The sequence below is a fragment of the Mycteria americana genome, chromosome 16, assembly GCF_035582795.1.
Source record: "Mycteria americana isolate JAX WOST 10 ecotype Jacksonville Zoo and Gardens chromosome 16, USCA_MyAme_1.0, whole genome shotgun sequence".
Lineage (NCBI taxonomy): Eukaryota > Metazoa > Chordata > Aves > Ciconiiformes > Ciconiidae > Mycteria > Mycteria americana.
The window spans coordinates 5556462-5583993 of NC_134380.1; the positions used below are offsets into that span (position 1 = coordinate 5556462).

At 55.4% G+C, this 27532-nt stretch overlaps 1 protein-coding gene across 3 annotated transcripts in view; it reads right to left on the minus strand.

Annotated features, from left to right (window-relative positions):
• The window catches only part of MGAT5B (alpha-1,6-mannosylglycoprotein 6-beta-N-acetylglucosaminyltransferase B), a 70689-nt gene that overhangs the window by 39057 nt on the left and 4100 nt on the right, over positions 1–27532 (minus strand). For 2 of the 3 annotated variants that reach the window (XM_075518784.1, XM_075518785.1), the window contains exons 2-3: positions 24232–24344; positions 5038–5182 (exon numbers count right to left, since the gene is read on the minus strand). In XM_075518784.1, coding sequence (XP_075374899.1) covers positions 5038–5182; positions 24232–24344 — 258 coding nt within the window. Of the gene's footprint in view, positions 1–5037; positions 5183–24231; positions 24367–25332; positions 25379–27532 lie in introns of those variants that run through there. The other variant, XM_075518783.1, reaches the window with a different exon arrangement.

Genomic DNA, 27532 nt, shown 5'->3' on the forward strand with positions numbered 1-27532 from the left:
CCCACCCCACGGCACCGTCACCAGCCCCCCGAAGCCCTGGGCTCTGCTTGCCCTGGGGCACCGGGTGCCGAGGGCTTTCCCTGTGCAAGCTGCCCGAGACAACGCAACCAGCCACGGCACAAAACCGCCAGCAACAGCGCTTTGCCTCCACGTGTTAATGCATCAAGAAGCCTCATTTGCAAAGCCCTGCGATAAAGCAGCCCCTGGCATATCAATGTTTCGGGCTGGAAAGGCACAAAATAAACAGAAAGCAAAGTCTAGCATGGAATTAGGTTCAGCAAATCGAGCTGGAGGTGCTGGGGGAGGTGCAAGCCTGGGAGCAGGAGGGGAGGGCGTGAGTGACCTGGGCACACATGGGCACCTATACCTCCGCCGCGTTGGCGATGCCCATCACCCTCCGGCTGCGGGTCTCTCCCAGTGAGCCCAGAGCCCCTCGGGCAAGGTGGGGGCACGTGGATGGATCCTGCTCTGCTGGCCGCCCTGCTACTGATACGCAGCCACGTCCCCGCTCTGCCTTATAGCGAAAAGCAATTGATCTCAGCTGCCAGGCATGAATTTCCCCGTGCATATCCTCCCCAACCCTGATGGGGACTCCAGGAGCGAGGGGTCCTCACAACCCCCTGCGCTGTGCCCATCCCCTCCAAGCTAGAACCGAAAGCATCCAGGACCGGGCTGCAGACATCCTCAGGAGTCGGCAAGAAACAACTCGCTGCCTCTGCCGGGATGAAACAGGTTGCGGGACCCGTGAGGAAGGCGAGCACCGGGGAGGAAGGCTCCCGTGGCACTGGCTGCAGGGCTCCCCTGCCAGCCGTACCCCTCCCAGTCCCACCCACGGCAGCAGCAAAGAGAAGATGCTGCTCCCGCGGCCGAGCTCTGCTCGGCAAAACTACAGCCCAGCAAAGCTGGGCTGGATCGCAGGACAGGTCTTACCTTCCCCATGGGCTGCTTCGGGGCTCTGCCCGCTCTGGACAGCTTTCACAGTACATAGCATCGGCCTCACCTTGCAGATGCCCTCGCTGAGCCCCACAGCGTGCCGAGGAGAGGGGGAGACGATGCACGGAGGGGTCAAAGACGGCTCCGGGCTCACCTGGATAGCAGGGGACTGTGGCATCTGGCAGCGATTTCTCTAAAGCCAGCTTATCAACAGCGACAATTCAGGAATTAATAGAGCCAGGCTGGCAGGATGCAGGAACATCACCCATTTAGTGTCATATTGTGAGACTTTTAATTACTAGGGGAATATGGAGTCATGTAATGATTACAAGAACAAATACTTAAAGCGTGTGGAAATTAACTGAGCCTTGGCAGTAATTAAGCTTGAAGATTAATCAGCCGTTAGCAAATAACACCCTTTGCAGGCTAACCACTATGTGGGGAAGAGGGACGACGGGGATGCCAGCGCTGCAGACCCCAGACCCCCAGAGGGGAGCTTCTCCAAGCCCCAGCACTGTCGGGTTACGGTGCCAGCTTGGGTCAGCCACTTCAGACCCCCTCCTCCTTCCCTCTTAAGCGCGTTCCAGTGGGGGACCAACACTTCCACTGCAAACTAATATTTCCCTTGCCCAGTAAATAGCTCTCCAGGAGGCTTCCATAAGTACTTCTAATTTCCTTCCCCTCTGATGATTTACAAGGGTTGCTTTCAATTAACGGCGGTATTGATTTTTCTGCAGCGGACTGGCAGGCTGCTCGCCCTTGTTAGGGAACCCATCGCTTACCTTCCCTGCACGGGCAGGGTGCGGACAGGGGGAGCCCGGGGAGGGCTGGAGAAGGGACCCAGCAACGCCCGGGGGCACAGCAGGCTGGTTCATGGGTGCAGCCTGTGTCCCCTTACCCCAGTGTGACATCCCACGAAACCCCGGGGCAGCTCTTCTAAGGAGGACGTTGGACACTTGGGTTTTCCAAGAGTTTTATCCAAAGCATTGCAAGAGGCTGGTGGGCTGCATATAGAGGCACCTCCAGAGTATTCAATCAGACAGCACCTATGGAGCAAGAAAGATCCTGGAGTAACTGTCAGCCACGTAAAGCTGCCTGCCCGGGCAGCTGACAGGCTTTCCAAGGCAGGACATTAATTACACCCTGTATATTTAAATTCCTCCTTGTACATTCCAAGCGGGAAAGCCACCCCTGCCCTCCGCCGGAGCGGTGCTGGAGGGGGACAGCGCTCACGGGGGCTGCAAGGGACTAATTACAGGGCTATTCCATAAAGCCCACCGAAGCCTTCACCTCTTCATTCGGGGTTGGCAAACCCAAGCCCTCCCGATTTCATCAGAGATCCAGTATTAAGGAGAGCGCTTTATAAAAACAAGAATTAATCCGCTTTTGCGCAGGTGGAATTGCAAAGCCTGTGCTCGCGACTTTGCCGAGCAGGGAAGGAGACGAAGGCGGCTGCTGTGCTAACCAGAGACGCTTTAAAGAATAAACTCCCTTTGAAATTAGCACCCTTTAATTGTATTATCTTTCGCTGACAGCTTCAAGTCGGTCACTGGTGATCAAAGAGACAGAGACAGGGAAGGAAGGCAGAAACAAGCCCTTGGTGGAGTCTGGGGGTCCTAATAACGAACGGCACCGGGGCGTCTCCACGGCCCTGGGGCTGATCTGGGTGCAGGAGACCCCGCTCGGTCCCCGCGCAGTTGGTGGTGCCCGTTCCCCCTCAGCACAGGGAGTCCCCGGGGGCTGCAGCCGGCCACCCCCCAAGGGACAGGGACTTCAGCACAGCTCTCCTCAGCTCCGTGGGGTCTCAGCCCAGGTTTTTTGCACCAGCTGCTATTCGATTCCCCCCAGGACGCTCCAGGCAGCTCTGGAGAGCATCCATCAGAGCAGCAGGGTCAGCCTGGAGCCGGGCTCTGCTCGGAGCAGGGCGGCAGCCGGGGTGTATTGGCTCTGCACCCTTCCAACTGCCTCGTGCACCCCGCAAAGGAGGGCAGGGACCAGGACAAGCAAGAAGGGTCACTACGGACGAGGGAGCGCGCCTGGCAGCAGAGATGGAGCCGCTCAAACCTGCTGAGACCCAGCACAGCCGTAACGCTTCCAACACGTCTCCTCTGACCACAGACCCCAGCCAAACCCGGGGACTGCAGGGAAGAAGGAGAGTGCTCGGGAAACGCTTCACAAGTGTTTGCAAATGCCACCGGCGCTTCGTTATAGACCGTCACAGCAAAAATCCATCCACAAGAAACCCCCCCACGATGGTTGCTTCATCCGGAGATGCTCCACCCCATGACTAAAGCCTGATCTTCAGAGGCCAGGTGAGAACAAGGAGATGACACAGAGCGGTTGTGATGCAGGATCAAGTGAAGGGACTTGAATGCACTTAAGGGGTAATTTATAAGGAGCAAAAGGTGATAAAGTAGTTGTCCCTGATTTTCTATTCCTGAAAATCAAGACATCTGTAATCTCAACCGCTCAAGCCCATCTCAGCACATACGCAAAACCCGAGGCTGTTTTGATGTGCTGGGTCCATAAGCTGCCATCCTCTCTGGTCTCCCCAGGCAATGGCCCCGGAGTCACCAGCCACACGGCAGATCTGAACCATGAGATCCCCACATGCAGCAATCGCTGCCAGTTCACATTAAATGCTTTTAAGTTTATCTCTTGGCTGCTGGTGTTCAGAAATTACCATCACCTGAAATTACTGGTTCTTTTAACACAAGATTGGCCAAGAAAATCATCAAATGTGAGCAAGCACCTTCCAGTCGCTGGCTGTAATAGCCCTGTCCGTTCCTCTCTGGGATTACTGTTGTCCTCCTTGTACGCTTGGGTACCAGCCAGCCTCGTAACAACAAAATCCCCAGCACCTGCCATTACCAAGGTAAATTATATTTTTCAGTGGTTGAAATTATGTTACTTAAAAGGCAAGACCATGCACTCCGAGGCTGCCTGTGCAGCTTTAATTCATGTGTGCACGCAGTACGGCATAGCACAGCGATTAATTACAGGCTCACTTACTCTATTTTCCATTATAGGCACAAAAGAGACTCGTAAGGAAAGCAAGGGAGAGAAATGGAAATGAAGATGGAAACAGGGAAGCACAGGAACCCCCGCCGGCTGTCAAGCACGGCCACGGCAGGAGGCAGAGGTGGGAATGCCCCGTGGGAGCCGCCGGGACTCACCGCAGCTCCCGTGCCGGCTCCGGTGGCACGGCCCAGGGCAGAGGAGCCCATTGCATGTCACATCCATGCCACCCACCGCTCACGTGTCACCCGTGAGCAAAATCTACGCTGGCATTTTCTTTGCATTGCAAAATTTGTCCCAAGCGCTGCCCCTCAGTTTTTTCACCTCTGCCCCTCCACATTCAAGTTGCTTTAGTTACCATTTTTGCAGGCCTTGGCGTGACAGGCAGATGAGTATTAATAAATGTTTAAAGGCTCTCAAAGCAAAGGGAAATGTCTCTTTAGCAAATCAGCATGTCACGATGGGAAGGTCCGATGGCATCTCTCAAGCTGCCGGCCAGGACGGATGCGGTGCGTGCATCACGGGGAGCCAGGACGCCAGCTCTGTGCAACGAGCGTTTCGGGGCCTGACAGTTTCGTCCTCTTTCATTTTAAGCCTTGCTCAACTCCAAGGCTGAGCATATCAGCCCTGGATTTCAAACAACAATCACTTCCACAGCTACCCAAGGAATACGGGCACAAAGAAACCGGCCTGAGCTCGCTCTGGGATTGAATGGCAGAGGGAGCCCAGCCCACGCACCAGGTACCGCTCCAGCCATCGGCGAGTCCCACCTCTAGCTCCACCACAGCACAGCAGTGAAGAGACACCCTCCCGCACTGCAACACTAGCAGCTGGGACAGGTGCTACAGGCAACCCCAAAATTCACAGTAATTTCAGAAATCCCAAAAGAAAAGGTTTCCAGAAATGGCAAACAACAAGACCACAAAAGATCTGCCTGAGCTCCATTGCCCCGATGGGCTCCACCATCCCCACGCAGCAGCTGAGCCCAACACCGCAGAGTACATCGGGGTTTTTTGCTCCTGCAACCCCCCCGAGCCCGGCACTGCTCCACGGAGTCTGCATGGGGCATCGGCGCGGCCGACTGACCTGTCCAGAGGGAATCGCGCTTCATCCCCTTTGTGGAAGTCAGTGCTATTCTCCAGCCTGGCCAGGATGTCCATCCTCTTCATCAGCATCTCCAGCATGTCGCTCATTCGCCGCAGCACCCCTCGGGACTCCAGCGCGCCCATCACTGCAGGCACACAAAGAGCAAGCGAGACACGGTCATGGGTGTTGCCATGTCGGATCAAGAAAATCCCCCTCCCCATGGCTTCAGCCCCAAAGCTGCCCGCAGTCTGCGCTCCCCAGCCCCGCTGATGGGCTCCGTAGTTTATGGACCATCTCGGTGCCCCGCTGTCCCTGGACACCCCCTCCCTGGCTTTGCCAACAGACCCGCAGCCCCACACACATCGTCCTGCCTGAGCGTGGGCTAATCCCTGCCGTGCCCAAATCCAGCTGGGCTGCCGCAGCTGCCGGTAGCCAGCGATTACGCCAGCCCCGGATCCAGCCTCCTCGCCTGCCTCTCCGGGCATAAACTCCTGACTTGTCCACCCGATGCAGCCTGTCCTGAGTGCGTACGGGAAAACAACTTTATTCTCAAACACAAACCAAATGGCCTTTCATTTTGCACTTCTATTTTTCACTCTCCAAGACCCACCTAGCCCAGCATCCTGCCTTTGACGGCAGCCTACAGGGGATGCTTAAGGAAAAGCATGGGAAATGGAGCAAATAGGTGGTCCTCCCCCATCATATCCTCCCAGCAGCACCGGATTTTCCTGTTGCAGAGAAGAATTTCTTCTCTCTCCAAATCTGCTACAGGGTGGGTGCCCCAGCACTGGAAATAGCTCAGTCTCAAACACTGCCGGTACGCTGCATCTCAGCAAACCCCCCAGCAGGGAAAGCCCCCGATTCCCAGCCCCATTTAATGCTCTGCTTCCTACGGGTTTGCACAGCCCCAACCCGCTGCTGTGTTGAAAGTACCGGGGGATACACGAGCTCCTGGCTCCCAGTTTGATCTGCTGTCTAGTGACAGGCGGCCCCGAGCCCGAAGCCAGGGAACAGAAAATAAAGCTCCTGTTTCATCTCAGCGCGGCTCATTTCACGTTAGTAATAACTTAATCAGTGCATAATCCCCTGAACTTCTCCTGTTAAGCTTATCTCCGCTGTTCCACTCACATGTGCTTTTCAAGAGGCAGCACATATTTAATTCAGCGAGCAGCAGGAGCCGGGCGGGCGGTGCTGGGAAGGCGAGTGGCTGCCAGACACCCCGGGTGGCTACTGGGACTGACGGACATCGCGTGCATCTCCGAACGGATGCAAAAGTGGGTCTTGCAAAGCCAGAGGGTGGCTCCGCTGGTGCATCCCCTGGGTTCCCCCCCCCCCCCGGCACAGCACCCTGCGCCCAGCTCAGCCCCGGCGGTGGGACGGAGCGGGGCATCCCAACGGCATCGCGTGCCGGGGACAGCCCCTGCGCGGGCCTCTCCTCGCCGCGGGAGCGGACTCGAGCCACTGTGCACATCAAACAGCAGGGAGGCCGGCCCGCGTGCAAGGTCTAGGTGGTTTTGGTATTCGGATGAGCGCGGTGCACGTGGCCGTGGTGGGAACCAGCTCACCGCGACGGCTCCCGCTGCTGCAGAGATGCGGCCCCAGCAAGCTCCCCACTGCCCTGGTAAGCCACCCGCTAACTCCAGCTCCAGAAGCTGCGGCGCTGGAGCCACGGCTGCCAGGGGTCGGGTCTCCGGCTCTGATGTAGGAGGGCTGCATCGGCACCGCAGCAGAACCGGGGGCTTCGGCACTCGCGTGCCCCCCGTCAGGCTCTCGCCCCAGCGGGCGCCGCGAAAGCATCGCAGCACTGCGGCTGCCTGTCGCTGCAGACGCGCGGCATGTGAACGCAGGGTCACAAGCCAACCCTTAACCCCTCCGAGAAGCTGACACCAGGCCAGCCAGACGCTCGCCAAAGGCTGTCTTCCACGCTTGGCTGAGATTATCAGCAACACATCATTTTTCCTGACGCTATCTAACAAAACGGAAGAAAAATTGAGAGTAAAAGCAATTCCTCAAAAAAAAAAAAAAAAAATCAAAAAACCTGCATTTATGGAGATTGAAACCGGGCTCTTCCCCAAACGCTCCCTGCGCTCCCATGGCAAGAAGTCAGCGACTTCTGCTTGAATCGGTGAGTGCTCGAGGTCCTGTGCAGCCCCAGACCTCCCTGGATGGGTCTGGGAACGCAGGAGCCACCATTGCTCATCCCACCGGGGAGGTCTCCCAACCCCCTGCGTGGGACACAAGTCACAGCCTGTCCCATTAAAGGGCAGAAGCGCTAACAAACTCACACTGGAAAGATGCTATGGGGGAAAAAAGTGGAAACTTGGACCCTGGAGCTCAGTTTGTACAGGAGCCTCCCCAACCACAGCTGAGCAAACGGGGCAAAGACACAGCCAAGAAAAATAGCAAAGCTCTGAGATGGGCTTAAGTCAGAAAATCCACAGTAGTTATTTCCCCGCGGGACTGAGCCCACTCTGGTGACATCCATACCGCGGCTGGGCTGTGTTCAGGGCTTGCAGCCCCCGGCACCCTCCACCCACTTGCCCCAGGCGGCTTCCAGGACTGACTGCCCACCAAACAGGGATTTCTGCTCAGGATTTGCTCCTGCTCCAACATCCCAGCACTGCCAGTGGGTCAGAGCTTAGATCTCCAACTCAGCTTTTGAGGGAGACGGAGACTGTGCATCCTTCTTGCATGCTCCTGTGCCGGCAGGTGAGTCTGGAGGTCAGGAAGAGGACCCGATACAACGCCTGCAGCTGGCCAGAAAGGCTTAAACCACAACCACCACATTTCCTTGGACAGAGTGGTACCCCTGGCCCAAGCATTGGGATCCCAGCTTGTTTTGCGGGGGTCAGGTCGTGCTGGTTTGTCGGGAAGACGCAAGGATCCTGTCCGGAAAGGCAATGGAGATGATTGAGAGCCGCTGCTGCCTTCGCCACTTGGGGCTGGGCTGTCGCCCCAATTTGTAGCCAGGCTGCATTCATTTAATTATGAAGGCCTGTTCAGTGGTGCAGCTCATTTGAAATGTAAATGGCTGCTCACAAAGCCCAGGCAGAGAAACAGCTCTGGCCCCTGATTAAAACTCAGACACACGTACAGAGCTCGTCCCCACAGAAGAGACCTGGGAAAAGTCCTTTCCTGAGGGGTTTGGGATGGGTCCCGGGAGCCTCTCCAGCCCTGCTGAGGGAGCCTAATCCTGCCCTGGGCAGGGGGACAAGGGAAACTGAGGCACGGAGCGACACAGGGCTGACGTTTCCAGCAGGCAGCAGTGAGCCGACGTCCATGCCGGGCACCCAGGGGTGCTCAGCACCACATCCCCACCGCTGGGGCAAAGCCCCCCAGGGATCACCCCATGCTCAAGCAGAAGCAGGGGATGGAGATTTCCTGCTGCTCAGGCTACATCCACACCCCAGGCAATCCAGCCGAGGATGCCTGCTCGGAGTCCTCACCACAGAAGCACATCCAACAAGACTGCTCTGCTCCCAAGTCGCTAAGGAGGGACGAGGATATTCCCACTGGGGAACGAAACCATTTCCCCTGCGATCCCGGAGAAGCTTGCGAGCGGAGCTGCAAGCCTCGGCCCCGCGGCCGAGCCCCCAGCGCCAGCCCGGCCCCCCCGCTGGCTTCACCGAGATTTCCCCTTGTGTCACTGCCACCGTCCAATTTCCCAGCTGGTTTCAAGTGATTCCAGGATGCTTTTCAACAGCAAAGCTCTGAGCTTTGCTGTCAACGGTGAGCGGAGATATTCCTTCCCCAATAAAGAAATAAAAAACCACCCCAAACCTTAAGTAAAAATAGTACTAAAAAAAAATTCTCAGCCTTCACTGGGTTATCTTTTCGGGCAGCCTGCCAGAGCTGTCGCGGGGCGTATCTCCCCCAGCCCTCCCCTGGCTCTTGGAGATGAAGTTGAAGCCGTTCCTCATCAACACCTCTCTTTTTCTGTTCTTGGTCTTTGTTGTCGTTGTTGTTGTTCCAGAAGCTTAAGGAGGATAACAAGAACAATTTGACATTTTTGGCAATGATTATTACATCTCTTGGAAAGTGTGTCTCATTAAAACCAAAAGAAAGGAAGAAAAGTGCTGAAGCGACTCTTTTAAAAATGCAAGAGCCAGGATTAATTTGTTAACCTGAAGCGGAGACCCAGACGCCCGCCGAACGGCTGCTCGGCTGCCTGACAGCGCGTGCCAGCGATGGGGATTCGGAGGACGGAGGCGAGCCCGGGCGGTACCCCCAGCTTCTCCCCTTAAGCCAGCGATGAAGATCCCCAGGAGACTTGCAAACAGCACTGCAGGCAGACAGGATAAACCAAAACCCAACTCGATAGCATGAAAACCCAGTAAAACAGTCCTGCAAGCCACTTTTTTTTTAAAAAAGCAAGCAAGCTGCTAATTACAAAGGAGAAATATTCTAATTACCCTTGATAATCAGCAATGATGGGAAAGAAAACACAAGTAAAACTGCTCAACAGATTAATTGGAGTTTGCTAAAGTATGACAGGTTTTTGACAGTTTTCCTGAGTGGCAGCCACTCTTTAAAGGCAATCACTGAACCTGACAGAGGTTTTCATAGCAGCACTAGGAAATAATGATTGCAATCAATCATATCTTACTGGATTTCATGAGACATGCTGGTAAACACAGCAGAGGGAGGAGAATTATTTATGGTGCTTCAGAAGAGCATACAGCTAAGTAATTGGATGAAATCAGGGAAAAAAAAGAAAGCATCCCCTCAGGGTGATATCTAGTAAAAAAAAAAAAAAAAAATAGTTTCTCTGCAAAACCAGTGGAATAGCCAACAGCCAATATGCTCACATGTGGATGGGTCAAAACCCTGGGGAATTCACTAATGATACACTTGTCTTTAAAATACCTTCTTGGAGTGAATACATCCCTGGGCAGGCATCCCACCCCGTGCCGTTACCTGCCACCGAAACCTCCAGGAACGGGAGCCAGGACGGGCGGGCGAGTTTTGCTGCGCGTGCAGACTGCCCTGGACGCGAGGGTGAAGTTCAATGCCGATGCCTTGGGGCCACCGCACAGGAGTGGAGAGCAGCTGAGAGAGCAGCATTTCATGGAGCATCTCCCGCTGCCACGGCGCAGGGGACTCGCTGCCGGGCAGCCCGGAGCGGGGCTGGGACCAGGGGAGATGATGTGGAGCGGCGCTGGCAAAGCCCAGGTTGTGCCACAGGGGAAGGAGCAGATGGGAAGGAGTTTCCTTGCTCAGGCATCGTGTTTTGGGATCCTGAGCATCCTCCCCATGCCACCCCACCATTGCTCGCGTTGGGAGCCACCTCCACCCAGCGCTTCGCAAGCACGGAGGGAGCGTGAGGGATGTCACCCCATCACGTGGGTTTGCGTGTGGCTCTGGGACACTTGGGCTGAGGGTTTCAAAAGGAGCTGAAACCCTTCGGGAGAAAAAAAAAATTGCATTTTGGGGGCACGTTCCCTTTAGCCACTCAGACTGATTCAAACCTCCTTGCCCTGCATAGCTGCTGGACCCAGATGACAGCTCCCTGTCCCTGGGTCACTCGGCCCCATCCTGCTCGGAGGGGTCTCAACGCTGCTCAGCATCAGCTTCATGCCAAGAAGATGGGGAAAGAGAAACATGGAGGGGAAATGGTGTTCGAGCTGCACGCTGGTGCCCAGTCCAATGCATCCCTTGTGTTTTCCTCCTAGTGGGTGCGGGACCTTGGTGCCACCCCATGGGTGCAGAGGTGGCACCCCACATACGTGGCTTACAGGGAGCTTTTCCACCCAAAAACCCATCCAGCTTCAAGGGCAGCAAAAGCCTCCCTCACCCGGTGGCCACAAGAGCCCAGCCCCGACCGTGCTGGGGGGAGACCAAGGCACAGCCTCGGCCCTCATCTCCACAGACCAGTGCGAACGGCGCCGAAACATCCCCGACATTTAAAATGCAATTCCACAATATATCTCCGCTGTTCATAACATGGCTGATTTGCTGTTGATTTCCCCCCCCCTTCTCAGACATAAGTCATATCCCTGCCTGGCTGTCTTGCAACAGCTGAATGCTCCAGTACAAGAAGGGAATTTGCTCAGAGATGGTAAGATATTACTTACGTCCATTGAAAATACCAGCTGAATTAATTTCAATCTAAAGCATCGTTTGCTTTGCTTTGTTTTTCTCCTTTAAACGACAACTCCAGGCTACTTAAACCCCTCAAAAGGACAACATACTCTTGAAGGATTTCTTGGAGAAGAAGCTGGAGGATCCCCACCACGGTGCAGCCAGGCCCAGACCTCACCACCCATCTCTCTGGGTGGCTGGTACCCCAGGGCTGTCCTGGGGACCCCATCCTCCTGGGAGGGCACCCACCCCAGCATCTCCCCAGTTCCCGGGGAGCAAAGCACCAGCCCTTCGCTCCTCTCCTCCTCCCACGCTCCTCTATTTACTTTCACTATTGATTTTGATTCAAGCAGATTAAAAGAGCCAACTAGCCAAGGGCTCTGGCTAACCCTGACACATAATCCATTACAATCACAGCCCAGAGACCCAGCACTAACTGGCAACAAGAAAGCCCGAGGCCAGGCTCAGGCTGGCAGCGATGGCCACCTCCCGTCTCCGTTCCTTCAGCACCCACCCTGGGGGGAAGCTGCTCCAGGGATGGACGAGGTCCCGCTGGGTGGCTGCACCCCTCGAGGGCACCCACTCACCAGCATGGGCACCCAGCCAGTTGTTGCCTCCAGCAAACCCACCCACATTTGCCGTTAAACAGCTACGGGTTTATTATTTTAAGTTATACAGAGAAACCATGGACCTGCTTAGCCAGGGCCCCAATGCAAAAAGCACGAGGAGCCGCAGAGGGAGCTCCACGCCAGCAGCAGCAATTTGCACCTGGAGGTGCCCACGAAGCAGCTTGGGGGCTGCCAGTGAAGCGGACGTTTCAGTATTGCTCCAGCCGCACCATCAATCTGCTGCTGAGCCGCTGGAACCGGCTGGCAACGAAGTGGTTCCCTGGTAATCAGCCAAATTAAGCAGCCTTAAGTCACCGGCTGGTAAAGTAGATTATGTCCTGCCTGCATGCTATCATCTACCCCCTGGATTTATCCATCCCCTCATCCACTGCTGTGTAATCAGCGGCAAATGTGCAGCCTCAGGGATGTTTTCGCTCCCTCTCACCGCATTCATAGGCGGGCAGAGCCCATCAGGCCCCGGTACACCCTGCATGGCCGGCTCTGGCACCGCGGGGCTGGCAGCCACGTGCCACGACCGAGCCAGGCAGGAGGTGCCCCAGGGCTCTGCTAACGCAGCCGTGCGATAGCAGCGATTGCAACCCCGCCACGGGCTCAAGAGACCCCCCCAGCTTTCCTACAGCCCCCCGCACGCCGGCAGTGCCTGGGGGCGAGACACCGCAGCGGGTGCACTGATGTGCTGCAGAAGTTCCCCAGCTGAAAGCAAGAGCCAGCTGTGCTGTGGCACGCACGTTGCCCGAAACAGCACCAGCAGATGGGGAGCGACCCCGTTCAGGCCCATAAATCGCTCCTGCAAGCACCGTGCCACCCCTACGGCCAGGCACCGCTCTGCCCACCACACTCCCGGCCAGCCACATCCTTGGGCTCCGTTCTCCTGCGCTGCCAGCGGCTTCATGAACGACGGGCTGTACCTCGGCTTTCCTTCTGCAGCCCTGCGCCCCAGCGTGCTGCAGGTCCTTCCCCAGGAGGGTGATGCCGCCCTAGGTTTCACAGAGGAGGTTGGTTAGAGAGAGGCCACGGAGAGGTCCCAAGCAAACCTCAGCCTCCACCCAAGGTCCCACCAGCCTTCCTCCAGCCTGCTGCTGCACAGAGCATGGAGGGGGGTGCCAGCCCGGTGTCCCCGTACCAACCCCACTGGGTCTGGGGTCTCGCTCCCTCCCTCGGAGCAGCCCTTCGGCTGTGGGACCCCGAGCTGAGCCTGCAGAAGGGGCTCCTGCTGCTTCTCCACCCCAACCCGCTCCCCCTGCCCCCCCACCCGAAAGGAAACGCCTGTAAGAGCGGACTGCAGCTCGCTATCTCCACCCTAACACATGTTCACTCCCTATTTCCATATAAATAAGAAAAGGCAGGAAGCTGAGCAATACAAAGAGACACTTACATTGACAGACAGCAGCCTTTCCTTACTGCAAGGGACAGCACAGGGCTGTCCCCGCCAACTTTTTCTTACTTCTTACCCCACAAACACACACCAGAGCCCTGACGTTCCCTGTGGGAGATGGGGATGGTCCCACAAGTCCTGTCCCAAGCCATCCCTCTCCAGGCAAAATGAGCTCAGTCACCTCTCCCCAGCAGCCCCAGGAGATGGGCTGGGGCAGGCGGGTCGCTGGGGAAGGGTAGACTAATATGCACAGCCCCAGCACAAGCTGCAGTTCAGCTTTTATTTATTCTGGGTTTTTAACCCCATCTTTTTCCCCCCTTCTCATCCCCCTTTCACATTTTTTTAAGAAGTACCAGCAGGTTATTTTTAGTTGCTCCTCTGTTGCCAGCCAGCACTATTTTAAATTGCATTTTAAGCTGTTCTGCAGCGCTCCAAACACCTCACGCTGCAGGCAAGGCTTTCAAACTACAAGATTAACATCGATTTTAAATTGCTTCCTAAAACACAAGGGCTCCAGTGCAGGGCTCGCTCAAGGGCAGTTGCTGCTAGCAAAGCCCAGAGGACACCGGGGCTCCCAGGGCACGGCTACACCCCACGCCAGGCTGGATGCTGTCGGCACCAGGGGCAAAGCTGGACCCCGGGTTTGCAGCTGGGAGCCCCAGCTCCAGGCAATGAGCAGCACACCAGTCCCACGGTGGAGGGGCAGCCCCAGAGCGGCTCCACGGACCCGTGAGCCAGGGACCCCCCTCCATCACCAACCCTCATTTTGCTTCTTGGTCTTTACAAGAGAGGCATCGCTCCAAGGGCATCGGCATTTAACTCAACTGGTTGCTCCTGTTGCTGACCCAGATAAAGTTGTATTATCAGGAGCCGATGCCCCATGGATCGCAGAAAATCAGCCCAAACCCCTCGGGCAGAGGAAGGATTCGACCCAGCGTTTGCACGCCCCGAGATCAGCTGGAGGAAGGCTTTGGGAGGCTCAGCACCACCATCGCTCCTCTGGCTCTGCATATCCAGTGCTCGAGCCCGCAGCCTTATTTACAGCTGCCCCAAAATGTTATGTTTCAGAAACAGCAGAACTCACTAATTTAACATTTCCAAAATGATTACCATTTCTCCTTCAGCCAAAAATATTGGCCAAACAGTGCTGGGCATCCTGCCACTCTGTTTCCAGGGGCGAATAAATCATCCCCTTCCTCCAAACCCATCAGCCTCCCCCGAGCCCAGCAGCTGGATCCTTCCGGCAGCAGCAGAGCAGGGCAGCAGCCCAAAGCAGAGCCCGCAGGAGCCGGGGGACGTTGGCAGAGCCACGGGACGAGCCTTGGCTAATCTCTGCCTCAGCTGAACCGAGCCCCGGTCTCTTGTTTAGGCCAGAGAAACAAATAAATCAGTGGGAAAAAACAGCTTTTACAGAGGCTGCTATGGTTCCCACTGTGCTAGTTTTATTTTCTGAAGTACCTGCTGCCTCCCAGGCTCAGGATGAATTTTGATTTAGGAGTGAAAAGGGGTCATAAAAGCATAAAGAGCCATTAACATTCCTCCTGGCCATGGTGGGGTGTTTGCTCCTCACAGGTTGATGGAAATGCCATTTGACTTCCTTATGAGCTATAGAAAATCAATTAATTGATTTAATCATTCCCTGGGAGTCACTGCTTATGGAGATAACGGTTTCGGGGCCAGCGGGATGCTGCTCCTCCCTCCTCCGACATGGCAGCGGCAGGGAAGGGGCCAGCGCACATCGCTGCACCAAGATCTTCATCTCTGTTCCACCAGTTTAAGACTCATGAATTCACACTTCCATCTCCCAGTAAGTTTGGTGGCTTTTTTTTTTTCTTTTTAAGCCTGCAGGCATCCAATTCTGAGCAGCGATTATATCAAACCAGCAATTCTTCAGCAAGAGATGTGTCCCCAGGGTGGATTAAGCCTTAACTGCTACTATGGTAGCCCTTACAATTCTTATTACCCCTCTTTGCCCTGCAAAGCACCGACCTGCATTGTACTCTCCCCGCACATCCCCGCAGAAGCGGACGGGAACCCCTGGTGTCACGTGGAGCCCCCACGGACACCTTTACTTTCCTTATTTTAACAGCATTCATTTCCCTGCTTGCAATAGCAATTTAATAAGAGCAGTGAAGTTTTACACTTCCACTTTAAACTCCCTTTCCAAACGTGGGTTGGAGATGGGAGCGGAGTGCACGTTCACCAACCTGACGGGGGATGCGATGCTCTGGGACTGAAGCGGGACGGCCCCGAGGAGCAGGCGTGGGAAAGGACACGTGCTTTTAATCAACCACCACTTTCTCTGCCCAGGCAAAGCACTGCTCTGCTCCAAAAAAATGCAGATTAAGGACACCCCTGTGTTGCCCACAGGGGGTGCAACCCCGGCACCAGCAGCAGCCGTGGCACAGAGGGGCCGGCGGCACTCACACCCCGGGGTGCTGCAGGGGGTGCAGGGGGCAGCTGACACCCACAGTCACTCCCAGCAGCACCCATCACCATCCCCAACAGCCACGCCTCAGCACAGAGCACCACTTTAACCCATAATTAAAGAAGCCTCCCCATACTCAACAGGAAGAGCAGAATAGGTTGTTATTGCTGCCGTGTGCGGCGTTACCCACTTAAAAGAGCCCCTGGAGCAACCGAGCATCTGGCAGGAGCTGGCAGGGAGCGGGGCCGGGGGCAGGCAGTGTATGAGGCAGAAAGCCCTCACCCTGCATCTGGGCTCTGCCTTGCTTTGGGGTCTCCATTAACTCCCTTCTCCCCACCGATGCTTGGGCAACGAGGAAGAGAGAACAGTGCGGAGCAGCGGGAGCTGCCAGAGCACAGCATCTCTAGGCAAGCCGGAGAGCTGGCCCCACTGCCCCTGCATTTTTCTGGAGGAGGAAAAAGCAAAAGCCCATCTTCCCCAGCACAGCTCCTCACCATGGAGGTGCTCCCAGTACCAGCCAGCTCAGCTTGGCACCGACCAGGCAACTTCTTACAGCATCAGCTGGCTGCTCCAGCGCCCAAGGCTGCTTGGAGCCGCTTCGGATGGGATGGACGCAGAGAGGCTGGAAATGAGCCCCGGGCACTGAAGAGCCGCACAGCACGCTCCTCGCCACGGGTCTCCCCTGCCTGGCACCTCCCCAGTGGCCCACAGGCTCCAGGAGACTCAACCCCAGCTCCGGGTGCAGCAGCAGCTGGTGCCAGGGAGGTGACACGCGCCCGCTTACCCACACCCTCTCCTCGGGGACCTGGGGCAACACACCGGCTAATGGCCCCACAGGCGCTGCGGGAAGAGGGGGATCAAGAGGGAAAACTCCTGCTGCCTTTCAAGTGGGTTTTGCATAAGCAAATTCGGGATTCAGATCGTGAGAACGGCCTCATCCCTCCACCCGGACAAGCATCCCGGCCACTGCCTGCACCTTCCGGCGAGACGCGCTCAAGCAGCGGATCCTGACAAGCTGCTTACAAGCCGCCGCATACAGTTATTTAGAGCTGCTCAGCAGACAACATCAAAACAAACACAAGCAGCCCGGGAGAGGGTTATAACTCACTTGGGAAAAAACCGGGAATAATTAGCGCTGAGTTTGCACAGCAGAGTCTGCCCGGCTCCCTCCCTCGCTCTGCCCGTGCCCCCCCCGTCACCATCACTTGGTTACACGAGACTTTGCAACTGGTTCTCCTGTCACCTTCACCATGCATTGAAGGCAACAAGATAAATTTATAACTTGCATCATTTTTTGCAAGCAAAGGGAACTCGAGCATCCCTGGAACCGCACATCTGTGCGTCACGTCTCAAGGAGGCAGCAGCCCACGCTCTTGCTCCCGGGTGCTCTCTCCAGCAAGGTCAGGTACGAAAAGGGGCTTTGAAAGCCATAGAGCAACTTTCGGGTATTTTTCCCGACTCAAGCTCCTGTCAGAAGAACTGTGTGCTCTGCCAAGGAGAAATAACTGAGGAGCAGACTGGGATCTGTCACAAGTGGCAGCGACCCAAGTTTGCAAATGGGTCCAGAAATTACCTTTCCCAAGAGAGAGGGAACTGGAACGGGAGGATGAACACATCTGTGTTTTGCTTTAAAGCTCCTTCGGGCTGAGCAGCATCTCACCGCAGCCAGAACCTCACAGGCAGAGCCCAGCCGTCCCCTCCTCTGCTGCCCTCCCTCGCGATCAGCCGCACACAGAGGGTACGTGGTGGGTCAGGATCACGCACGGCCGACTGCAAGGGAGGACGACAGAGTTATTCAAGCTCGCTCTGATCATTAGCAAATCTGAGCTTGACCTTTCTGCATCCTCCGTGAGAACAAAGGGCAATGGTACCCGGCCATGCTAACCCAGCTGGGATGCCGCCGGAGCACAAGGAAACCCAGCAGAGACGGGAGCAAGGCACCCCTCCGAGGAGATCATGTAGGTTCTCACGTTTCTGTTTGGCCTCTTTGCTCTGCTCCTTGGGGAGCTGTTCAAGGGATTGAACTAACATGAGATCCCATCGCTTCACGGTACTATGACTCTGGAACAGTGAAGATGCCCTACAAAATCCCAAGCAACCTTCAACATTATCATTTACGGCACAATTCCCTGCTCCTCCGCCCCCCTCCACCATCACCCCTGCTCTGGAGAGAAACGGAAGCCACAGAGACCAAAGTATTCAGCTGTGCTGCGCAGCCCAAAACAATCCCCCCCTCTCTCCTCTTCTGTGTTCATTGATGGAAGAAATTGCTTTAAGCAGGTGAGACTCCAGGAACTGGAGCAAGTGACAGCCACGGGAGAGGCAGAGCGCTCCAGTAGCTGGAACAGAGGACGGGTGCGGGGTTTGGGGAGAGAGAGCAGGGCAGGATTTCTGCCAGGTGATGTTAAGCACCATTTCCAGTGCAATGTGCCTTGGCTGTTGTCTGCTGGACCTCTCCCGAGAGTCCCGTACCCCAACAGAATGAGCCAGAGCCATTCTGATGCCCCAAGAAGGCAGCGCTGCTCAGCTTCACCCACAGCCTGCATCCAGGACAGGATGCCCCAAGCCAGCAAGGTGGGCTTCCCCAGCAGGCTTGCTCCATAACTTGTCCACGTTTCTTTTTCTTTCCCTGCAAAATGGAAGTGAAGGACAAAATCCCAGAGGCTTTTGCAGCAGAAGCTGTTCTCTGGCCACCTGCGCTTCTGCCGTGCCCCAGACCAAGGAACGTCCCTGCAGGCGCTGATGCACTGCCCACCTCCAGACAGATTTGCAGGCCGAGGCGGTTACCGTTGCCCAGCTGCAGAAAGTTCCCGTGGCGTTGGGCAGCTTTATCTGCACATCAGGCTGACTGAGAAACCCCCTGCCCCAGCCCACAAGCTGTTTAATATCCCACCGGGGTCCATGTCCTGCAGCCCCGAGGAGATCAGACCCCAAAACACATCTCAGCAACCTAGGACAAGGTGCAGCAGCCTTGCAGAGGATGTGCTTCACCCCTGCTCACTTGCATTTTCCAGCTTGTGCTCTAAAATTAGCTCTCCCGCACCCTTGTCCTTCCTTCATCCCCCATCCCCACTGATCCTGGTCCCAAAGCGGTTGAGGAAACACAACGCAGGAGCCCGACTGTGGTCACCAACAGGAAACCAGCTAGAGATGCTGCTGGGAGCTCATTTTGGGGTGGAAAAAGGCAGGTGTCGAGCTCTCAAGCTGAGCACCAATCCAGGCAGGAAGCACTTGAAAACGGGTTGAAAAGACCATTATGGGAACAGTAAACACACAACTCCAGTGCTCAGCAAACCACCGCTTCCCAAAGGCATCGAGAGTCAAGGACCTCAGTCAGCATGAGAACTGCTGTTGCAGCACACAGACCCCAAGCACTGCGATATCTTTATCTCTATGAACCACTCAACACACTTGTATCGAAGTACCACCAAGGTCAGCTGAAATTAAATCAGTGCCCTCTTGCAAGAATCGGCAGCCCACAGCGAGGGCAGAGCTCAGCTCCAGCTATTTCGGGACATCAGGACCTGTCCTGCACGTCCCCTGGGCCCGCAGCAAATTCCTCCAGCACCTCGTACCCTACCATACAGGAATCAACAGCAGAAGAAATCAGAAGTCTTTCCATTTTTTTTAAACTAGCTACAGCAGTTGCAGGCAATATTCCAGCCACATCTAATCACGTTTTAACACTTAATAACCTATTTTCCTCCGCTAATCCCCTGCAGCAGCAAGCTGCACCAGTGGGATGTACATCGCTGCCGAAACCGGAGCGGGGCACGGCTGTGGGCAGAGGGACCGCTGCCAAATCCCTCCCCAGCCGCACTGCCAGCACCACAATTAAAGATCTCGGTGCCTTTTCAGGATCAGTCCCCTGCCCCAAGACAGCTCGAAAGAAAGACGCTCAGGAAAAAAACCAAACCAAACATTTTCAATTCTAAAGAGGAGGAGAGAAGAGGGCACAGAAAACTCAATCTCTCAAGTCTAGAGTCACTCCCAAAGCATCTCCCACATTCAAAATTTATAGACTTGTCTGTTCTCTTTTTTTATCTAGATCTTTGTTTGTAGAACAAATTCTCTCGGTGGCCATTTCAAAACAAAGGAACTTTTGTCTGTGTTTACCTGACAGCAGCGGATTAGGATAAAATAACTTGTATTTCAGAAGGTTTTTTTATTTATTATTAAGACGCAAAGCCTCTGCTGCATCGAATCACCAAGCAGAGAATCCATCTGAGGAATGATTTCTGGCACACACCGAGAAACTTGGCTTTTGACAACAGCCTCCAAGAAGGGGATTCACATATAAAAATAAAATTAAAAATGGGATTAACTTTTGGACTGTGACATTATCCATTTCTCCTTTTCATGCTCCTGCCTCACATCTATCTTCATTTTGGTTTTGATCGGCTGCTCACACAGTTCAGAAGCCAAGAACGCTCTGAGCAAGTCTGGGGCATTTTCATAAGCTTCCCCTTGGATTGCAATTTCCGAGGTTCAGTGCTGGGCTGGTCAGGACGCTCAGGGAGAAATAGGAACAGCCCCAGCCTAGCCTGGACCATGATCCACGGGTTTTTACCATTCATCCACAACCCACCAGGATTTCTCCAATGCAAATGATTTTTAAGTGCTTGCGTGGTGGGCTTGACCCCCCCCGGCTTTTCGCAGCCACCCCAACCCTGCAGGCATTTAAGCGCATGGGCAGCGTCACTTGCAGAGCATTGCTGCTGAGCCTGGCAGGACACGGGGAAACAAGGACCAGAGCAAACAGCCACAAAAGCCAGAATCACCCCCAAGAAGGGCCACAGGAGCGGACACTCGCTGGCCACAAACGTACCCGACTAAATACGCTGGCTACGCTGGGGAAGCAGCCCACACCCAGAGCGTATGAGGAGAGGGTGCTGCCAGCTTGCAATGCAAACTTAATCAATTAATAAACAATGCTCAAAAGGGCCCATTAAGCCCAACGTTTCGATGAGCCCATGCGGAGAGAAGAGCAGCAAGCAGGGCCCAGGCTCCTTCCCCAGGCAGGACCACCAGTGCGCTCCAGAGGGTTTCACCCCGGGAGCCCAGTCCCGGGAGATATTCGAGCCCGGGCTTCAACCTATGGCAGACCTGAGGCCACGCACCCAATAACTCCTCCGAAGCCAACGGCCCTGAACCTGTCCAGGTTTGTGTGAATACTGGCCTGATTCCCACCATTACTCACATCAAGAGCTAATCAGCCCAGCAAAATTAACCTGCTCCTTTGAGCCTGCCTTCAGACCAGCATTGTGCGCTTAACAGCAACAATAGCAACCAGCAAAATTTCTTGGGTTTCCTTGAGATCCATAACGTATGTTAATTAAATGCCAGTTTGTTATTCAAACAGACCTATTGACACTTCACACCACTAGTAAGAAGCACATCCATTTCTGTTCCCATCAACCCGCACCACCTTCGACGGGCATTGAGCACTCCTCCATGTGAGCTCAGCATCACCCCAGCCGGGAAGGACCTCTGAAGTCCCTTCCCCGACCTCCTGCTCCAAGCAGAGCAGACCTGGGGGTCAGACCAAGCTGCCCACAGCCTCACGGCAGCTAGACGTGCTTTGAAAGTCTCCAAGGATGGAGTTTCCCCACCTCGCCAGCTTCCTGGAGGCTTTGACTCCCCATTTCCCAGTGGCTCCCCATTTCCCAGTGGCACCGGTGAGGTTGCCCAGCACGCATCGTCCCTCCTGCCTTTTTCCATGGGTGCGATAGTTGGTTTTTCCAGGCATCAGCGCCTCCCCCAACAGCCACAGCCTTTCAAAGGTGACAGAGAGGGGTCTGCAGTGACGCTGGCCGGCTCCTGGCCGGCTCCAGTCTTGTACTTGCCCTGAGGTCTTGGTCCCGCTCTGCTTTCGGGGTTTCTCACCCTGTGCAGCTGTGTGCAGGGAGCCCTGCTGAGAACAGCTACCTCACCGTGTGGGACGGACGGTCCCTACGTACCAGTGTCACAGGAAAGGCTGAACCCCAACAGCCTGAACCTGTTAAAGAGCTAGAAAAAAGTTAAAGAGCTAGAAAAAGCCTCTCAGGTTGTGCCTGCCAAGTCCTGGGGACAAAGAATATAACCCTCTTCCAAAACAGCATCCTTCCTCCAGAAACAGCAGAGAGGATGCTTCGTGTTTCAAAACAACGTGCAAGACCATGAACAAACCAAATCTTCCTCAACAAAAAACACAACAGCCAAATCTGCAGCAATTCAGCTGGATGCAATACCTTGCTTGGCAAATCCATCCAATAGAAGAAAAAAAAAAAAAAAAATAGTTTTCCATTGAATTTCTGAGCTTTCTAACAAAGCAGGACTTGCTTTAGCCAGTTACAGACCTAAGAAGCCAAAAGCTTGAAAAATCAGATCACAAATCTTTTTTCTTCTTTAAATGAGACCGACCAGCCGTTACCAGAACCAACACCCAGACCCCCCAGAGCAAAGCAACGGGTCTCTCTCCTGGCCGGCAAGGCAGCCGCTCACAGCACACCCCTTCGCAGAGCCAAGGGGACCCACCGTGACCGGGAGCTCAGATGCAAGAAGGTGAACCCATTTGCACACCTTGAGTTAATCACCTAAAGCAGTAAGCAGAGGTGCGAGAGCCTGAAAAAGGAGGTTTCTTTTGATCCAGCTCCGGGACTGCGCTGACATCATGCCCGGTGAACAAAAAACACGCAAGGATGGGAATCAGTGGACTCAAAGATCCGGGTTAAGTTGATGACAAAAATAAGGATGGGAAAAGCTATGCCACTCCAAGGCATCCAGAAAGGGGATAAAGAAGCTGGATAATTGTCTTTTTGCCATCGTTTCGTCACAACTTCAGAGTCCTCTGGGGTGGGATCAAGGGCTTCTGCAGGTTTCTGGAAACCTTTGGAGGCTTTGACTCCCCATTTCCCAGTGGCTCCCCATTTCCCAGTGGCACCAGTGAGGTTGCCCAGCACGCATCGTCCCCCCTGCCTTTTTCCATGGGTGCGATAGTTGGTTTTTCCAGGCATCAGCGCCTCCCCCAACAGCCACAGCCTTTCAAAGGTGACAGAAGATGGCTTCTGCAGGTTTCTGGAAACCTTTGCTGCCGTTTGCAACACGCCCTGTGCCACCTCTCAGCGCGGGCTGGTCCCGCAGTTAATCAGCCCCTCTTTGCCTTTCTTCTAGTTCTCTGCAAACTCCCTGGGGACGCTGGGGCTCTCCTGGGACAGAGGGCAGCTGTAACAAGTGACACCTTTTATTCCAAACTCGGAAATCTTTTCAGGACCCTTCTCCTCAAAAGCCAAGCCTGGAGAAGGCGGCGGTCTGGGGACTTCTGCTCACCCTCCTCATGTGCTGCTTCTCATCCCGAGAAGGAAGAAATCCCCTATAACCAGGTTTCACTCACCAGCCATCCTGGGAGCTGCGCTTGGCCTGGGGACAGGGACGTTAACACAGCACCCACCCTCCTCGCAGGAGCAGGTACCCTGACCATGGTAAAACATGCAGAAAATACCGAAAGGCGCTGATCCTGCCAGCTGCTCCGGCTCAGGCCGAGGTCAGCCAGGCAAACACCAGTCCCTTGGAGAAGGGGCTTAACGGAGTTGGTGATGGGAACACTTAGGGGAGCACAGGGGGAGAAACACCAGCCGCCGTGTACTCCGTCCACGGGGAGAAAACAAAGCCAGCTGCCGCAGGCTGCACATTAATCTCTCTGAAAGTCAACTAAGCAGTTTACAAGCACCATCCGACTTCTGCAAACCACCACTTTAGTCCTCTCCTTCTGTAGGAAAGCAACTAGCACTTCTTCCAGCACCGCAAGGAAAGGATTTAATGCCCAAAAATCACATTCCAGGCGAAGCTGGGGAGCTCAAATCCCTCCATGCCTTTGGTATGGAGGAGGAGAAGAACGCGGTGGCCTGACCAAGCCTATCTCACCCTGCTCACCGGAGTTCAAGCTGGGCATTTCCCTCTGTGCAATTCAGTCATGCTGTTCCAGGCTGGGACCGCAGAGGAAAAGTCAGGGCAAAGCTTAATTCAGCACAGCAGCATCCTCCCAGAGCAAGGGCAGGACACGATCCTCCCACTATGGAAGCTGTCTCCTGAGCTGACTGCACATCTCACTAAAAAAGGTGTTTTAAAAAAACGTAACAGAAAGCACACTTGCTAAAAATCAGAATATTTCTCTTCTACATTTCGGTACCTCCATGAAACCACAAAGGCCTTTTATTTTTCCATCCCTAAAGAACAATTTCCACCCCCTGCAGACCAAAACTGCCCCAAATCACTGAGTCCTCCAAGCACCCAAGCCAAATCCTCAGCACGTCAGACCGGGTGCAGCCCATGCAACCCACACCACCGCCAGCAGCTGAAGGTCTAATCCTGTCCGCCCCAGCCACCGGTGTTTTCCCATCCCTCTGCCGTGAGCCAGGGTCAGCACCCGCACTCCAGCACACGCACGTCCCCACTGCGCCTGTGCACCTCTGGATGTGAACGCAGCCAGGTTTTAGCCACGTGGCTGCAAAGTGCCCCGTGCCACAGCAAGAAGGGCCAACAGGACCGGACGTCCCCGAAACGGGTCAGGAGGGAGCCTTGGGAACGGAGGCATCCCAGCACCATCCTCCCGGCATCCCTGGCGCTCGTCAGCTCGGCGGGACCACGCGCGGGGGGGTCACCGAGCATCACGCAGGACGGGATGGGCACGGAGCCACGCTTACCTTCAGTCCGGATGGTGAAGGGCGAGTCCCCCAGGCGCTTGGCTGAGAACTGCCCTCCCAGCGACGTCATTAGGAAGCACAGGGTGAAAAATCCAATGCCCAGCACAAATATCCTGCGGGAGGGAAAGCAGAGCTGTAGCGAGGTGTGACGAGGAACCGGCTCACTCCTGGGACACCCCAGGGGGGTGAAGGGCGGTGGGGCTAACCCCTCTGCACAGCAGCAGGAGCGCTTTGTTTTGGGGTGTCTGGAAGAGGCAGCCGGGATAATCCCTGCCTCCTTCCCAACTGCTCCATCCCCGTGGCTCGCTCCATCCAGCCCGGGCAAGGAGCATCTCTGCAGCCCCAGCCTCGCAAGAGCACACCAGTACCTCACCCCAAACACGGCCAGACCCACACGCACTTCATGAACAGCCCCGAGATGCTTCTGTCCAAAGCGTGGCACTGAGCAGGCAGGTTTTGCCTGAGAACACCCTCCAAAATGCCTGCAGCCTGCTCCGACGGGCAGGCCTCGAGAGGGAGCGGAGGACTCGCACCTTAGGTGGGAAAGCTGAGCCAGACCACGACTGCCCTTACGATGCTCCACTAGGTCCAGCCCAACAACCCAGACCGTAGGAACCACTACAATAAACAATACCCATTTTCCCCCTGGCAGCATCCAGAGAAAAGGGAGACCTTGTACCTTCCCTTCCTCCCAAAGGATCTAAAAAAAACCCTTTTTTTTTAAAAAAAAAGTTCTTTTGTTCCCCCTGTAACTAGGCCACCGGTATTTGCCATTGTGTCCAGCATTGCCTGTGCAGTGCGGGCAGCCCTGTGCACAGCAGGACGAGGAGGGACCCACGCTGGCAGCACACACGGTGGCCTGGGACCATCCCATCGCCACTTTGTTCGTCCGGGCTGGCAGGAAAGCTGCTCCCACGGGGACGCGCCAGGCAGGATGCCGACCTGCACGTCGCTCCCAGCCGAGCTCGTGGTCACCTCCAGCTGCGAGAGAGGCAGGAGCTCTCAGCGACGCTCCTATTCGGGCCAAATTCAGGCCAGTAACTTTTTTTGGGGGGGGTAAAAAGGCTGAAGGCAGGAGCTCTGTGCAAGCAGGAGGGTTATTGCGCAGCAGGGAGCATAAAGCCAAGCCTCCCTGTCTCCCCAGCATGCAAGCAGAGCACGCTGCGCTGAGGGACAGACGCCTGGCCTCCTTCCACCGCTCAGAGATGCTGCCGCCGCCTCCGAGCCTCCGTGGAGGTGCAGCATCCTCCGACAGACACGCGGGCCAAGCCCCGGCAGAGCCTCTGCCAGCGACCCAGTACAGCAGCTCCCGGAGCCGTGCCCATACCAGGCATCTCAGCCAGCCAAACCCAAGGAAAATTTCAAGGAGGAGAAGGAGAAAAGACAACTGCCATCCAGCCTCATGAAACAACAGGTTTGTCTTCAAATAGATAAATTCTATGCGGGATAACGAGCTGAGCAAGCCCTTAGGGGTGTCCACTGGCATTTCTGCCTCTCAGCACCCCCAAGCTGAAGGGAAGCAAACCACCGAGGACAGGAACCAGTAACTCTCCTTTACCAGTTTACAGCATTATCCGCAGGACTCAGGAGCCACGCACAGAAACACAGCGCAGCTACCCAACACCGAAACCAGGCTTTTCCAGAGAAAGGCTTGCAAAGGAATGCCACAGCCCTCCATCTAATCATTACTGTGTAATTAAAAGGCAGAGGATTAGGAGCCAGCCGTTAAGTCTAGGCTACAACGCGCCAGCATTGCAATTATCTGTTGCTGGAAAGGGCTGGCAAATAAAGTAACTTGCTTCAAAGCACTTGTTAGCTACAGGAGATGTTGTGGAGAGCTGAAGTACAGCATCAAGCAGCTCCAGAAGGACTGGGCTTCCCCAGGGAGATCTGCTGGAGGAGCTGCCAGGGAAGGTCCCTCCTGCCCTAGCACGGCACAGCCAGGCTTCCCCTGACTGGAGAGGCTCCTGGGCAAGACACGGTGCCTTCACAGGACCTCACAGGCTCCTTACCTCCATCCCACCAGCTCCGATGATGCTCTCACATGGCCGACGCACACCTGAGCCCCAGACCCAGGGCAGCTTTGCTCTCAGCATCAGGCAGCACAAGAGCAAAGGGTTTTCTCTGCCTGCTCTGAGAAGGATCAGCCCTGCACACCACAGACAGGCATCTAACCCCCGTCCATGCCCCCGCTCCCACAGATCAGCCCTGCTCCATCCCCAGCTGGCTCCCAGCAGATCAAGGTCACCTGGCCACAGGCTCTGGACAAGCAGCACCTGCAGCTCCCGATCCCCTTCTTACCTCCCTCCTAATTGAGAGAAAAAGTGACACCCTGGTCTCATTAGCATTAACGAGCTCTGTGAGCAGCACACTCAACCCAACGCAAACACTCATTAACCCTTTTGGAGACCCGCAGCCGGGTGCCAGGACAGCTGACCCACCTGGGAGAGGGGACCAGAGGGGACCACCAAGTGCATCGGTAAAACTACCTGACATCCCTGTGCAGGCACTCCAGGAGTGAAGCAGCTCAAGCCCCTTTTATTTCTGAAGGAGGCTGCCCTGGGAGGTGGAAAGCAGTTTAAACAAGCTATAAAAAGCATCGTGCACTTGGCTAATCTGGACTCCTGTCCCTGAGGGCCTGTCTATAGGCACAGCTGGCATGCCCTACAAGCAGCCGCCAGCGGAGCACAGCCGTCCCCTCCCCGGCAGATGCTGATGAACCGTCAAGCTGCGGCATCTGCACGTGGAGGTGAGTACAGACCTCAGCCCCGCTCCCAAAGCAGACCTCAGAGAAGGGTTTCCAGAGAGCCGTGGTCCAGCTCTGGCAGGGAGGTGACTATGGAGGCGGCAGAGCATCCCTGATGCTGCAAAGCAACGTGGTCTCCCATAAATTGCTTGGGGAAGGGGTGATTTGGGGACATTAGTCTGTTCCCATTATCATACCCTGTGCCCAGCCATGCGGCGCAGCCCTGGGTCTGGAAGAGGCTCTTGGGAACACGACGGAGGGGATTGCAGCACCCATCCTCAGAGGGATGAATTTGTCCTTAGAGCAGGAGAGGGGGAAAGCCGTCTGCCGTGGCACCTCCCCAGCAGGAGAAGACAACAGCACAGTGGAGAAAGCACGAGCTGGAGGAGGAGGAGGTCAAAGCCCAGCTGTGCCCCACAGCCAAGGGTCCTCCCTGGGAGCACATCATGGTACAAAACCTACCCAAAGGCCCCATCCTGCTGCCAGTTGCCTCCTCTCCCAAGGGACATTTTAACGAAGCATCACCTGATTAAATAATCAGAGTTGATCCTGCTC